Source organism: Anser brachyrhynchus, assembly GCF_964034855.1.
Source record: "Anser brachyrhynchus genome assembly, chromosome: 7".
In the NCBI taxonomy this organism is placed as follows: domain Eukaryota; kingdom Metazoa; phylum Chordata; class Aves; order Anseriformes; family Anatidae; genus Anser; species Anser brachyrhynchus.
Window position 1 is genome coordinate 30,881,754 of NC_137701.1, and position 14,661 is coordinate 30,896,414.

Below are 14,661 nucleotides of genomic sequence, written 5' to 3' on the forward strand. Positions count from 1 at the left end.
GCTGGCCTTTTCTGCTGTTCAGGCCACCTGGAAGGATGTGCCTGAGGAGGCTCACAGCGTAATTGTTTGTGAGCGGTAGCTGGCAGCGGTGCAGCCTGAGCTGCATGGATGGAGAGGGGTGTGGGGGCCGTGTTTTGATTCTGCTTTTCCTGTTTGTTGTAACTTGGCAGAGGCAAAGTTTTGGAGGTGGCAGGGGCAGCAAGACATTTTTCTTTTCTTTCTTTTCTCCATGGCTTATACTGTAACACCTCCCGCCAATTTTTTCCAGGGCGGAGGAACGCTACGGGGAGATTGCATCAAGGCTCCATGGTGTTGAAGTATGTACACCAGGATATTAGGGATGGGGTTCGTCGTGCTGGGGGGAGGCTTCACTGAAAGCAGCCCCAGCAATGTGAGTGACTGCAACAGGGCTTTTTGTTCCTGTTTCAGGTGGGATTTCTGTGGGGAGAAAAATTTAAAAAGTAAAAACAGAAAACAAATGTCCCAAGCGCTCTCCTCAAGGCCTGTTCAGAAAATGGAGATAAAGCAGCAATAAAGTCAAGTGCTCAATCAAACCAGATGTATGTGCTCTAAAGCACTAACAGATGTGGCAACAGTGGCTCCGATGAAGTGGAGCTTTATGGACTGAGCACGGTGGAGGCGGATGTGTGCGCCCGTGCTTTCTGATGGGGAGCGGTGCGGTGATTTGGGTCTTGGAGCTGCTGAAAGCCCTTGGTGGGTGCTGGGGGGCTGAGGGGTTAATGACAGCACACTGGGGCATTTGAGCTAATGACAGCCTCTCACCTCGCTGCTCCCCAGAGGCTGCAGTGCCCCCCTTGGTGTGCTCTTTCCCCAAGCCCTGTGCCGGGGGAGTTGCATGCCTTTGAATGACTGCCACGTTTTCCCCCCCAAATTTGGGGATGGAGCAGGAAGTAAGAGGGTGTTTTAGGCTGTAAGGAGATGAATGAAGGGCAGGTAGGACTTGTTCACGTGCTGTGTAATACCTGCAATGCAAGGCAGTGAGCAACACCCGCTGCTGAGCAGCCGTCTGGGTTTTGGGGTGTTTGTGTGGGGGGAAGCGACTCATCTGGTCCATGCTTAGACCATGTGCAGGGTTGGTTTGGAGAGGGCCTTAAACATCGCTATGGCAGAAGCTAGCTGAAGCTGTCTGGCATTTTGAGGTAATGGAGAACGTCCATCCATCTTGAAGCCAGAGGATCGCCTAGCATTTTCTTGTGGAAGCTCAGTGTTTTACCTATTTGGTGTGTTAACACAGACATGGATGGCTTGCTATCAGTGGGGGGACCACCCATACAAACAGCTTGTCCCCTAAAAAGGCTCTTTGCCACAAGTCTGGGTATTTTCCAAGCCTACTTCTCCCGTAGGCAGTAGCCAGATCCTTTCAGCATCAACTGATGGGAAGGCCGCGGTGGAGCTGAGCAGGATTGTAGGGTGAGGGGTGCTGCCTGGATCAGGTGCACAGCAAACGTGCTGGGGCGCTTGGTGCTGAGCATGCCGGCTGGATGCATGCGGGATAACGTCTGGGGCTCTGTGAGCAGCATGCTGACCGCTGCACGTCCGAGCTTCCCTTCCGGTGGTCCAGCTGCTTTATCACATCCGTCTCCATCGCTGTTCTGTGGTGGTCTGCATTTTAGGTGTCGGGATGCCTCCCTCCTCCTTGAGAACGCAGCCGACTGATCTTCCCCTTTCTTTTCTTCCTTCCTTGACCGCAGTTTTATGACTCTCTCTTCCTGCCTCTTGCTCAGCGGGAGTCTGCGTACTCCTGAGGTTGGAGCTTGGGCAACTTCATGGGTGGCCCAAAATACAGCATCGTTTGGAAACGGAGCGAGATCCAGCCCCCTTCCCTTACAAAGGCAGGAGACCAAAGCAGTGACACAGCAGAGTGATGTGATGCCTTGCGCTTATTCCTCCCACCTGTGTGGGAGGAAATTTCCCCTTCTGAAAGCCAAATGACATTGATCTGCTCACACTGTAGGCTTTGAAGGCTGGAAGTCAATGAAGGACCGTAAAGGCAACAAGCATGCGCGTGGCCATCGTGTGCCATAAGCTGCTATTACAGATCAGTTGATCTGCAGTAAATTGCTGCCTTCTGGTAGCGTGTCTGTGAGTCTGAGCCCTTTGTCAAATTCCTGCATGTCTCCAGGTGTCATTCAGCAGTGGGACAAATCGGCAACTCTTTATTTTGGCAGAGCTCCTGTTTGTTTGAACAGTGGTTTCCCATCAGTGAGGACTTCATGCCTAAAGAGTGGCAGTTGCCTGGTTTCTGTAAATGATAAATACATGATCAAGATCAGGGTCAATCCACCTTGTGGCGTTCTTTACTGCAAGGGTAAAATTTAGCTCTGTTCCTACCTGGGAGAAGCATAAAACAAGGGTTAAGGAAATCCAGCAAAGTGACTGCCAGACAGAATGAAATATTGTTCCAGGAACTCCATCTGAGATGAACAAAGTGTTTTGACGTGACCTGAAATAATTGCGAAGTTGTTGTGTTTGGTCATCAAATGAGGAAAAAGCCACGATCTGAACACCTCGACCTGGGGCTTAAATGTGGGGTTTGACAAGCCTGTGGTGGCCCCCACGAGGAGGGGAGGCTAATGTCTGAGAGTGCCAGAGACAGCTGGGAGCTGCTGGTGGGCAGAAGAGCCTTGCGACTAAAATATGACAGATGCTGCCTTTCCACCTACAATTCAGCGCTCCGCTTTTATTTGGAGGCAGTTGTGCTTTGCCTCTGGGGAATGCAGGTTCCTGGGGAAAAATCCAACGTAGGGTTGGCTTTGAGAGCTGGTGTTCAGCCAGGGGGTTGCATGGGGACAGTAAGTCCGGCAGACCTCGAGGTGACACTGGTGGTAATTGCAGCTGGGGTCTGGCAGGGTTTCTGAGGAGAAGGTAGAAAGGAATTAACATAATAATAGCGTGTTTTGAAAAGGCAGACTTTGAGGAAATGCGCAATGAGATTTGGGTGGGTGGTGAGGGGAGCCCTGGACCGAGCCGCTGTCTGGAAAACTGACTGTGGAAAAGTGAGATGTTATTTAAAAACTAGTAATACAAATGGCTGAAGTTCATTCCATTTGCATGCAATAGTCATAATAACTAGAGAAGCCAATGTGGCTGAGAAGGGAGTGGAGCTGCACCGGAGATAGACGAGAGATGGCTCTGGCAGGCAGGGTGGGGCACTGCTCTGACCTTTTGAGGTTTGTATTTTTTTCACTTGTTTTTCTTCCTGATTTTCAAGCTTTTCTACCTTTCTGCAGAGCGGAAGGTCAGATTTCTGGCACCCCTGTGCGTAGTCTTCCCAGAAAGCACATGGGAATGCTGTTGTATGTTCCTCTGGGCGTACGCTGTCCAGAGCTGTTTCTGCACTAGCCGTTGCTCTTGGTGGGAGCTGTTGTTGGGCACCAAAGGGCACAATTGGGTTTCCAGTGTCAGAGGACACCTTTCTGTTGAACTAAGCCATCCCTGAGGAGTTGGAACAGGTGGAGGGCACTGCCTGCAGAGGGAGTGCTTTTGAGGCCAGAAATGAGCACTGGACCACCTGCCAAACCTCTATGAGAAGGACCCAAAAGTTTCACTTGGCCACCTCCATTTGGAAGAGGATGCCTTGTATTTGGTTAAAGTACCCTATCCAAGAGGCGTGCTACATGTGTTGGAAGACCCTGGTGGGCAGATATGAGCAATTCATCTGGTAGCATCTCTTTCCTTGGTGCCTGTCTCCAGCTACCTGGTGCCTACTTGTTGCTGCCTGAAGCTAGAAAGGCAATCGTCTCAAAATGGGACAAGTCTGAATGAGTCCTGTATGTTACATTCTCTCCCTCACATTTTTGGGGAGAGAAAAGCTCAGAGTAAGTTTGGGTTGTTCACGATTGTGTGTCCACCAGATCATTAGTCCATCATCCCTTCCCAAGCCCCCAGGGCGTCTCTTCTTCCTTCTGGCCAAGCTGCAGAGCTTCACACCTGGGAATTGCCCTCATTAGGACTTGAAGCTTCTGTGACTGCCAGCAGCTGTTCTCCTGCAGTAAAGAGAGGTGCAGCATCCCGCTGCCAAACCGAGGTCACTTAGATAATAATTAACTTGGGGGCACCATCACGTAGGCTGCAGAGAGGAGTGCTCATGTTGTCCAGACTGTGTGAAGCAAAAACCTCATTGGGCTTGGGCTCAGCTGATCCTGTGTTTCCTAACAAACTGGGAAAATAAAGGAAATCTGAACACAGCAGTGAAGCCTCTAGGAGGTAAATAGGGTGGTTTTGCGGTCTTATTTCATTGTGGAAATTCATAGGAACTGAGGATTTAGGGGCTGAGCTTATAATGGAAGTTGGTGCAGGCTTTTTAGGGTGACCGAGGCACTGAAGACCACAGGGATACTTGCAAGTGACAGGGGATGGAAGGCAGAGACTTGGCCTGGTGATGTTAAGAGCTCGGTTCATTCAGGCAGAAGCCCCTAATGACTAAGAAGTAGCTACCCTAGGGATTTTACAGGCAAGGTCAAGGTCAAACAGGGAAGCTGCAGTGCAATTAATTGAAGCTTAAAATGTTTTTGAGTTAATTCATTTGGTTCTGCTGGGAAGATTGCAGCTTTGTGGAGGGCTAATCAGAGAAGTGTGTTGAAAGGGCTGAGATACGGCTCGTTAACAAGGGGGAATGCTTTTATGGTGGCAGGGAGCTCGGAGAGCCTCACTCAGCAAAACCTTTCAAACATATTAACGTTTCTTCCCCTTAGCCAGCTGCCTTCACACGTGTTGAAATTGTGCGTGTGCTGCTGAACAGGAGCCTTGGAAAACATCAAAACGTGGTATTTGCCACTTTTGGGACCAGTGTCTTAGCAGCATCCTGCTAAAACAGCGAGTGAATTCCCCCTGTACCGCAGGATGGAGGTGGAGATGGGCAAGTCAGCTCACCCTAGGTGTCTCACTGTGTGGCAAAGGTAGGGAGAAAACCACTGTCATCGACTGTGAGCTGAGACCCTCCGGTTCTTCTGCCTTGGCATTTAGGTGTCTGGGGCATCTCGGCTGTAAGCACCTTTGAGGATGATGATTGCAGCTCTGCAGTTCCACGCTTGTGGGAAGAAGTGGAGGAGAGAAAAATGGGATTGCGAGTGGACATTGGGTGAATGAGAGGACTGGAGAAGCATTTTTTTGAGCGACCCTAACAGCGTTTTCCCTTATCATTCTTAGCACAAAGCAGACGACTGGCATGGGAGAGAGCAGGATGTCACAAACAACATTTGTGGGCTGGCTGTTGGCAGGAGGAGGGCCGGAGCAGACCTTCCCCAGCGGTGGTTTGTGCTCTGCTGGGCCCACACAGAGCAGGCTGGTGATGTGCTACATAGCCCATCAGCTGAATCAGTTGGAAAGAAAGCTAACAAAACAAACCTTGCTATTTCATCTCTCTTCAGCCTGGCTGCACATTTCCATGAAATGGTGGAAACTTACTATTTTTGAGAATTCAGGTTCCCGTTTGAGATTTAGTTGGCATTTGCTGACGTGTTTGTAGATATATTGGGAGGTGGAGGAGGACTAATAGGCAGTCATGCAAACACATGCACATGCAGAAACACATAGGGGCAGGTTGTGTTATTGCACAAGTCCTGTATCCTTGGGAAACTAGTCTACAAACATGATTTAAAAAAAAAAACAAACACAAAAAACAATTTGAAATAAAGCCCAGGGGAAGGGACATTTCAGTCCCTCTTCTTCCTCATCTGCAATCAGTTTTGTCTCAGCATCGCTTCGGTGCTTGCTCCGGTGTGCTGGAGGAGTCTGGGTGTGATGGGGCGCCTGCATGCCGCAGGGCACTGTGCACTAGGTGTGTATTTTTTTACCCAACTTTGGACCCAGAGGGCTGGAGGAGGGAAAGCTGTTCCTTGCAGCCACCAAGAACCAGCAGAGAAAAGAGTTAAGTGACTGCTGGAGGCTGCGCTGTCCTGAGTCAATGTCCTGGCACTTTGCAGGAGCATAAAGCATTTCCTGCGAGACAGCTGAGCCAAAGGAAGGCACTGGGTGCCCCTTGGATCACCCCTCGGTGCTAGCAGCTCGGGGCAGGGACAGGAGCTTGTGAAGCAAGCCCTGGGCAGGACATAGCGTTCCCTTCTGCGAGAGATGGACTGAAAAGATCGGATGGCAAAAAAATAAAGGGAGTTCGGAGAGCCCCAGGGGAGCTCTGGGTGCTTTGCGGACAGCTTATAGTGGAGGTAAAGCCATCTCTTGTAGGACAAAGTGGGAATTTCCTCTTTCACCTCACCGTTAGTGAGCACCTTGGCAGAGTGAAATAACCCCAGGGATGGAGAGATGCTCCAAGCTGATCTCTGCCTCTCAGCTCTGTGTCCTGCAGAGGCCCACCTTTCTGAGGGGTTTTGGAGACCGGCCCTTCTGAAAGCTGGGTGGCGTGGGCACCCCTGGTTGCTCTCCTCTGCAGCCAACTGAAGTGCGTAAGTGCCGGCTCTGCAGGGCTGGATGAGGCTTAGTGCAACAGGCCGCGGGGCTGGGGAGAGGGAGCCAGGAGGGAGGTATTTAGGTGGGGTTCCTGTAGGCAAACCCGAAACAGGGGATTCCTCCCATCTAGGTCTGATGGCTGTTAAACCAAACCTGGCCTGGATGTGTCCTTTGGCTCAGGAAGCTCCTGAGCTGCTCATTGTTGGGGGGACATCTGGGGAGGGATTGCTCCATAACTGTGCTGTTTCTTCTTCCCTGAGCATCCACAGATGGTCTCTGTGAGAGATGTCCTGGGGTGGGAAGGCTTCTTTTCTGCCCTACATCCCTTCTGCCTCCCTTCTCCTACATTGCCCATTATTTGCACTCCCTCTGTGGCATTTTCCAGTCTTTTTTTTTTTTTGAGTGCAAAGAGTGAAACTTGAGCGGCTGCTTTGGTTTATTCTGCCTCTGGAGAGTCACATCCAGCCTGGCTCACTTATGTGCGGGGCTGGGCTGTGCACCGGTGCCCCAAAGTCCCCCTCCCCTGTCAGCTGAGCCCTGCTGGATGCTGTGCCACTGCGGCGCTTCGTATTCTGGCAGCAGTAGTGACAGACGTGGGTCCTTTTGGGGTTAGGGTGGGCCAGAGGCCTGGGGGGGACTTTGTTCTTGGCAGCTCCTGCCGCAAGGAAATTGCAACGCCGATATAATCCCTGTTGGCAAACGTTTCCTGAGGTATCCGAGCTCCAGGTCAACAACACCCACACCAGAGCTATTGCACAGGAACCTTTGCCCAGAGCTCTCCTAGAACTGCTTTGCACTTCGCAGAGGGATGAAGCAGAGGTCACCGGGGCTGCAGTCAGGGTTTGTCTGCTCCTTCCCCACCTTCCTGCGAGTCATTCCCTGGCTGTGTTGCATGGTAAGGGTCAGGCTTACAGGCTCTGTCTGCTCTCAGGCTGTGCAGGACAAGGGCTGGGCTCCTGGCAGCTGGGATGGGAAGCAGAACTCCTTAAAGTCTGTCTGTCTGTGTCCCAGGAAGAACACTTCCCTCCCCGGGGTCATTAATGGACTGTAAAGCTCTTTCTCTTCAGATGGAGAGGGATGGCTGCGGCAGGGAGATGCGAGCCCGGGGAGCATCCAGGCCATGAGGCTGAGGGGGCTGTGAGCAGGGTGTTGAAGGCCACTTGGACGAAACTTTCTGTGGATTTCAGACCACAGTCAGCACTTGGATGCTGTGTAAACACCCTGGATGGATAAGCAAATGCATGTGAAACTTCTGAGCAAGCTGTTGGGGGAGGACAGCAAGTGCAGAGGGAGGGCGGCGCTGGCGAGGGTGATGTGGTCCTTGGCATGGCACCTGCTCCTCGCTATGCGGCAGTGATCGTGGCCGGCTGGGTCCTGTCCCACAGCCCACGTACGCTTCAAGGCTCTCCAAAGGGATGAAGATGTGCCTTTCACGTCAGGCAGCTGCCTGTCTGTGCATGGGGCTTCTTTCTCCTTTCTTCTCAGGAACCAGCAGGTCCTTTTTAAGCCCCTCTGTTCCTCCACCGTCTCGGTGGGAGTACCTGAAGATCTTGAATCAGATTCCTGAAAATTTTAGTGCTGGAAATTAGTAGCCGCTTCTGAAAATGTTGGCGAGGCTGCGTGGCTGGCTACAGACATTAGCTGATGGCCTTTTGGATAAGCTTCCTCCTCAGCCAAGCCCTCGCCCTATTGAAGCCAATGGGAATTTTCCTTGAAAAAAGCCATAAGGAAATCATTTTCTTGGCGTGGAGAGAGGTGTTTCATGGGCTCCGTGTCGGTGTTCAGGAGAACTTGGGCTATCTGCTTTGATTCCTGCCTCACCGCTCCCGCCCTGCGCGGCGTGCTCTACCTTTTGATCCAAAATAGCACAGGAGATGTTTTCCACATGCCATAGGAAAAGGGAAGAGCTATAAAACATAATTGTTTTGGAGTTCGGCACCACTCTGTTCACGGATATATTTAGCGCAAATTGAAATTGGTCAGCACAAGGGCGTCTGCCAGGATGACAAATGGATTAGGCCTGTGTATCTTAGGCGATCTCATGCCTGCCCATCCCATGCTGGTGGGGTCGGCGGGTGGCTGAATTGGTTCATAGATAGTCATAAGCAAGCACGTACAACTCGCTTCTCTTGGCTATTTGGCTGTAAAAAGCATTGTTTGGCTCTTTGTTCTCCCAGCCTTGAGGCTCAATGTCTCATGCACTTGCCATGGCAGCCAGGCCCCTCTTAGATCTTTGAAACGAGGCCTACCAAAGCTGGGCCTCATTTCATGAAGGAAAGGTGGGCCCAGTCTCCTGTCCTGTCGCCTTCCCCAGCTGCTGGGAAGGGGAGATGTCCTGGTTGTTGGCTTGCATGAAGTTGCAAGAAATGGGGAGGACAAAATGGGAGGCACTTCTTGATTTCGATTTAGCCGTCTCTGAAAGCCTCAGCCCAGGAGGACTCCTCCTAAGGAGCAGCACAGGCTTTGAGAGAGGGAAAAGCTGTGCTGGGGGCTCTGGAGTCTGCCCAAGGTGGATCAACCCATCTCAGCGGCGTGGAGGAAAACTCACAGTTGATAGCAGCTGGACCTTTCTGGCCTTGGCTCCAGGTTTGTTCCTGTGAGGGTGCTCGAGGAGCCAAGACCAACCTCTCCCGTCCCTGGGTGTGTTCGTGCACATGGGCTTGCACGCTCTGCTCCCATCAGGGGTTTTCTTTGGGCTGACATTTGTTAGCATTGGAAAGTGAGAAAAATGAGCGAAAATATTATCAGAAGCAGGTTTTGTGAATGAATCAGCCGACAAGAGGCTTACCAGCTTGCCTTGATTTACTAGAGCAGTGCTTATTTGGGCAGATGTCTATATATTTTAGTTGGAGGGATGAAGGAGCGAGAGCTGATCAGGGAAGGCACTGCGTTCAGCACGCTGCTTCTCGGTCCCTGTGCACCATCGGTTTTCTGAATGGAGCAGGGGACCGCAACGTGTCCAAAACACTGCCTTGCTGCTGCTCTTCTCGTGGTGTTGGTCACTTCGTGGGGTCACCGAGGAGTGGACAAAAGACATTGGAAGGCTGAAAACCTCCTAAGCAGCTTGTTGCGAGTCAGCGCCTGGCAGGCCTTGCCCATCTTCTGCACGGTGCTTTTTCATTTGATCCTGTCTGAAGGGCGGCCTCATGGCCTTCTCTTCTCGCTATGTGTTTCTAATTAATGGGGAGACTGGTGGATAAACAGAAGATTCTTGCTCAAAATGTTCCTTGCCCTGCTCCTCGGATGATAGCCAAGGCAGCAATCGCCAGGCAGCAGCCCAGACTTTGAGCTCGCCCATCTGGCTATCAAGCCTCATCCAAATTCTTGTCTGGAACCAGTATTGAGGAAAGTCGTGGACTTTGCCAGATTGGTTTTGCCCCATGTTTGCTTTTCAGTCACTACCTAAGCAGCTAAAAACCTGCAAACCAAACACATTCAGTATTTCTGGGAAGTGGGACGATCCCAGTACTGGGAGATCTGGGGCCAAAATTTGGAGGAAGTTCAAAAGGATATTGGACAAATCCATGAAGGATGGGTCCACTGGTGGCTTTTTAAATCCTTTTTTAAATCCTTTTAAATGCCGTCTCCAGCACAGAAGGGCTGTTGCTGCTGCTCTCCAGCACAGATTGGGAATAGTCCTTCTGACACATGTCCCCAAGCAGATGCTGGCGGTCTGTTGTGGATGGGATGTTGGGGTTGGTCTGTCATCCAGCCTTCTTGGGCTGTTCTTCTGCCATCAGTCTGTAGGCAGCTGCACATTTACTGAGTAATTGTAGACAAAACCTTTCTTGCAATTTCCCTTGTGGGACCCTGGGGTCATAACACCGGTGGAAAAGAGCTTGGGAAGCTGTGGTAGAAATAAAACACTTCCTATTATGATTTTGCACTCTGTCAAGATGGTACAGTTACGTCCTGTCAAAACATGATGCACCTTCTAAAAGGAAGGAAATGTTAAAATTTTTAAGTGCTCTGCCTGCTTGGTCTTCCAAAAAGCAGGGCAGGACCATAAATTAAGCCTTGTTACATGGACTAAAGTATTGTGTGCCCTGTCATTCACAGTTTAATGTGACTTTATACAAGCGTCTGGGGTGCTGGAAAGCTGAAATCAGAGGCGTCAGAGACAGTCTGGACTGTTTTGCTGATGCTTGGAGGCTGGGTGCTACGGTTCTCCTTGGTATGCTATGAAACTTGGTGCTCGTCACCACTGTAGGACCAAAAGGGCCTGGTCTGTCACTGCCATAGTACTTGCCAAGCTGCTGAAGAGCTCTTATATGCAGACGCATATTAACTTGGGTTGTTGCAATGAGAAGGTGGCGTGCGTACATATGTTGAATCATAATTTGGGCTGGAAAGGACCTCTGGAAGTCTTGGTCCAAGCCCCTGCTCAGAGCAGGGCTAGCTCAAATGTTAAATCCAGCTTCAGTGTTAGATGTTGTTGCTCAGGTTTCTCTGTATCTCAGCCAGGTCAGACCACGAGTACTGCCAGGCACCAAGGAGGAGACCGAGCTGTCACCTGCTGGAGCAAATGGGATGATTAGAGATCTGTCTCCACTGCAAAGTCCAAAGGGACTGTGGCATTGCCATCATTGTGTCCTACTTTGGCAAGGATTGCCTACAGAAACAGTGCCTGGCAAAGTGGGAAAATGCACAAAGCAGAGAACGGAGGAGGTGGGAAAAGCCTGGTGTTTATCCCAGCTTTTCTGCTAAGAGATTTGAAATGGCTGAATTAAGTAGGGCTGAATTAGGTAGGGGTCTTGTGGCTTGCAGCAGTGGCAGAGTCAGGCCCAGGACGTTTGGGATGGTTCTGCTGTGAGAAGTGGCCAAACACAGAAGTAGGTAGGCTGCGTGCTAGCAGCTGGGTGAGTAATGCACCATATGACAATGTGAAAGACGATACGGCAAGGACAATCACTGAAATGGCAGGATCTCTGAGGGAAATTAGGGTGGCCATAAAAAAGAGGAAAGGTATTTTTGAAAGCAGTCCTGAGAATTTATTTTAGCACATTAATATTGAGCAAGTATTCCTGGAGATACTCTGGGGGATGATAGATGGACTCAAGGTATTGTTACTAATCACTGTGGTTTTTAAGTTTTGGAGCTGAAGTACACTTGGCATCACTAACTCAACTGGACTTCTGATGGGAAAATTACATTCTTCGGGAAGTAATTTAGAAGGTCAAAGAAAAACCAGAAAGAACTTCTCCAGCAGCAGCGATTTCCCCTGCTCTCTAAACTGTCTTTTCGTGTGGTAATAACTCCAGAATGAAAGGATCTATTCTCACCTTCCAGATGAAAGGGCTAACGCAATTTGAAATTTTTGCATGCAAAGATTTTATGGCTTGGTAACTGTCCATGCTTGAAAGCGATCCAGGATGGGATGAACATGTGAGAGAGTGCCTGGCTGAGCTTGACCCTTTCCTTCTCTGCCCTCTCTCCTACAGACAATGGCGATGACCGGTCCGAGAGCATCCTTGCCGAGAATCACGTGGATGGCACCCCAGGGATCCTGAGCGGAGCTGGGGGCAGGAAACCCATGAAAACGGGCATGAAGGAGCTGGCGGTTATGAGGGAGAAGGTGAATGAGCAGCAGCGGCAGATGGGCAAAGTGGGCAAGCCCCATCACAACCACGAGGACTCGAAGAAGTCGCGGATGCCGACGGGCAGGGTGAGAGGAGGGAGCGTGTGAGGGGGAGGTGGGGGCATGGGGATCTAACAGGGGCTCGCAGGGGGAGATGCTGAACACGAAAGTGACATTTGCAGCTGCCTTTTAAAGAAAGAAAGAGAAAAAGAGAGGGGGGGAAAAAAAGAAAGAAAAGCAAACGTTTGTTTTGGCCTGAAGCTGGGGTTGAACACGCCATCTGATGAACTTTGATGTGCTGGCGAGGAGGCGTTATTTTCATTGCAGCTTCACCTTCTGACAGCAGGGCTGGAGAAGGGGGGTCCCGCTGGCTCAGCACCAGCCCCTGCAGGGGTGTGAGCATGCCCTTTGCGTGCAGCCTGGCTTTTGCACGCCCTTTTTCCCTAAGCAGCCCCCAGGGATTTATGGTGGGGGGTTCTGCCTGCTGCAGGACAGCCTCAGTGCGGGTTGAGGGGGGCCCCCGAGAGTGTGTTGTGGGGCTGTCGTGCAGCAGGACAGTGCCCAGTGTCCTGTTCTTGTCCGGCTGCCCTCCGGTTCTTGGCCATGGTTTCCCTCTAGTGGGCAGCTTGGTCAAGGCAACTAGGTGGCATAGGGCTGGAAAGCCACCCTAAAAGGTCTGTAATACTTCTCTATAAACATAAGACATTTATATATGGGGAATACAGGGGCAGAGAGGAGCTTTAAGAGCCCTTTTCTCCAAGGAAAAGGCATGTTCATGGCCCAGTCTCCCCAGTGTGCACTCCCTGTGCTACACAAGATAGAACTCGCTCCTGTAGCCCTTGGGTCAAATTTAGCTTAAGTGGGTGATTTCTGTGGGACAGACATGGCTCCACGGCATGGTGGGGGTATCATCGTTTTAGAGAGTCCCCATGCTGTTACCGCTTCTGGGAGGGTGGGGGGAACAACATAAAGCAGAACCAGGCAGGTGCAGACTTGCCCTGGCTAACACCAGGTGTAACTTAACGGAGCTGCCTCAGCTGGGAGCCCAGGCTCAGGGCTGCTGTGGAAGCATCTCCGAGGCTTTTCCATTGTGCCTTCAAGGCCTGCAATCAGGTGTTGGGTTGGCTCTTGGCCACGTGAAGATTTGGGGATAAGATGCTGTGAATGGTCGCGTTACACGGATTTGGGATTACATGGATTATTTGTCTTTCTGTTTTCTCGGCTCTTTTCAGACCCCTTGTCAGCAGGAGCTGGATCAGGTCCTGGAACGCATCTCCACCATGCGGCTGCCGGATGAGCGAGGTCCCCTGGAGCACCTCTACTCCCTCCACATCCCCAACTGCGACAAGCATGGCTTGTACAATCTCAAGCAGGCAAGTGGGGAGAGCTGGAGCCCTAGGTCCAGCTGTGCTCCTAGTGGCATCCCTCTGCTCAGCACCGCATAGAAATCCTCCTTTGCTCCTGGGGTAGGGAGCAGGTCCCAGGGGCCCTGGAAGATGGGCTGGGGCAGCTCTGTAATATGCTGTGGTGCCACAAAGCCTCTGGGAGCCTGATTCAGAGCCAGATGTTTGATGTCTGCAGTGTGAGGAACAGTCACAGACTCTAGGAGAGCATCAGATGCTGCAGGAGAGTCTGCAGACAGGAGAAAGCTCTCTTTGGCAGTAAAACACCAGCTGGTCCAGGGCTGGCCTGCATCAGTGGTACCTATATGCAAGCACCCCTTCTGGCTATGTGGAGCTGATCCCTTGGAGGGATCAAATGGCCTGCTGTTTTCATGGCTAAGCCTTTTTAAGGACTACTTCCAACCCTTGATCAGGAACACTATTTTTTTAAAAGCATTAGAAAAGGGCAGGATGCTTTGAGATAATCTTCCTCTGTCCCTTCTCTTTCTGCAGTATGCAGATGTTACACATTGTCCCTTCTTTTTCTGTAGCTATGGTGTCAAAAACCTGGTCTGGTTGAGGGCAAACAGGGCAAGCATGAGTCTGTTCTCAGTTTTTTCTCCATCTAGTTTCTAGATCTGAGTGTCAGCTCCTTTTCCTTTGCTGGGAATTGGATGCCAACAAAAGCATTCCTGGCTGCTCCCCACCTCCTGTGGGCTAGAATGAGATGGAGGGTGCCTGGGTGCGCACTCATGCTGGGGCTGCTTTTTCTACCTCTTTTCCTGCTTTTTATTCCCCTGAACAAGGCTGTGTTTTGACCTCAGTCCAGCTGCAGAAAATGGCTGGAATTCAGCTTTGCAGAGTGCATGCAGAGCCTGGCCTGCTGGATTCACCTCTGCTGTGGGAGCTTTATTCCTGCTGTGCCTTGTTCAGGGATGTGTCCCTTGGGGATGGAGGGATGAGCGCCAGGTACCAGGTGCTGCAGCCCTGCCAGTGTAAGGGGTGGGTGATAGCTGTTAGGGCAAGAAATTTTGCTCTAACCAGAGCATGCTTTGGCGGACAGAGTCCAGGTCCAGGTGCACTGTGGTCCCTGCCTCTGTACGGGGACAGATTGGGACCCTGTTCCCAAACATGGTTGAGTCTGTCCATGGGGCCTAGCTGTTACATTTAGCCCAATTGCAGGTAATATGAAGCTTATGGAGGCCCTCTGTCAGTATATTTAATCCCTCTTTCCCTGGGGAATTACTGACTCTGGGGGTGCTTTCATCCATGGCT

At 51.1% G+C, this 14,661-nt stretch overlaps 1 protein-coding gene across 1 annotated transcript in view; it reads left to right on the forward strand.

The window, feature by feature from the left end:
- Positions 1 to 14,661, forward strand: part of IGFBP2 (insulin like growth factor binding protein 2) — a gene marked incomplete at its 5' end in the record, with an annotated part of 68,769 nt that overhangs the window by 47,037 nt on the left and 7,071 nt on the right. Inside the window, 2 exons of the mRNA XM_080598735.1 lie at positions 11,868 to 12,091; positions 13,237 to 13,377. Coding sequence (XP_080454861.1) covers positions 11,868 to 12,091; positions 13,237 to 13,377 — 365 coding nt within the window. The remainder of the gene's footprint in view (positions 1 to 11,867; positions 12,092 to 13,236; positions 13,378 to 14,661) is intronic.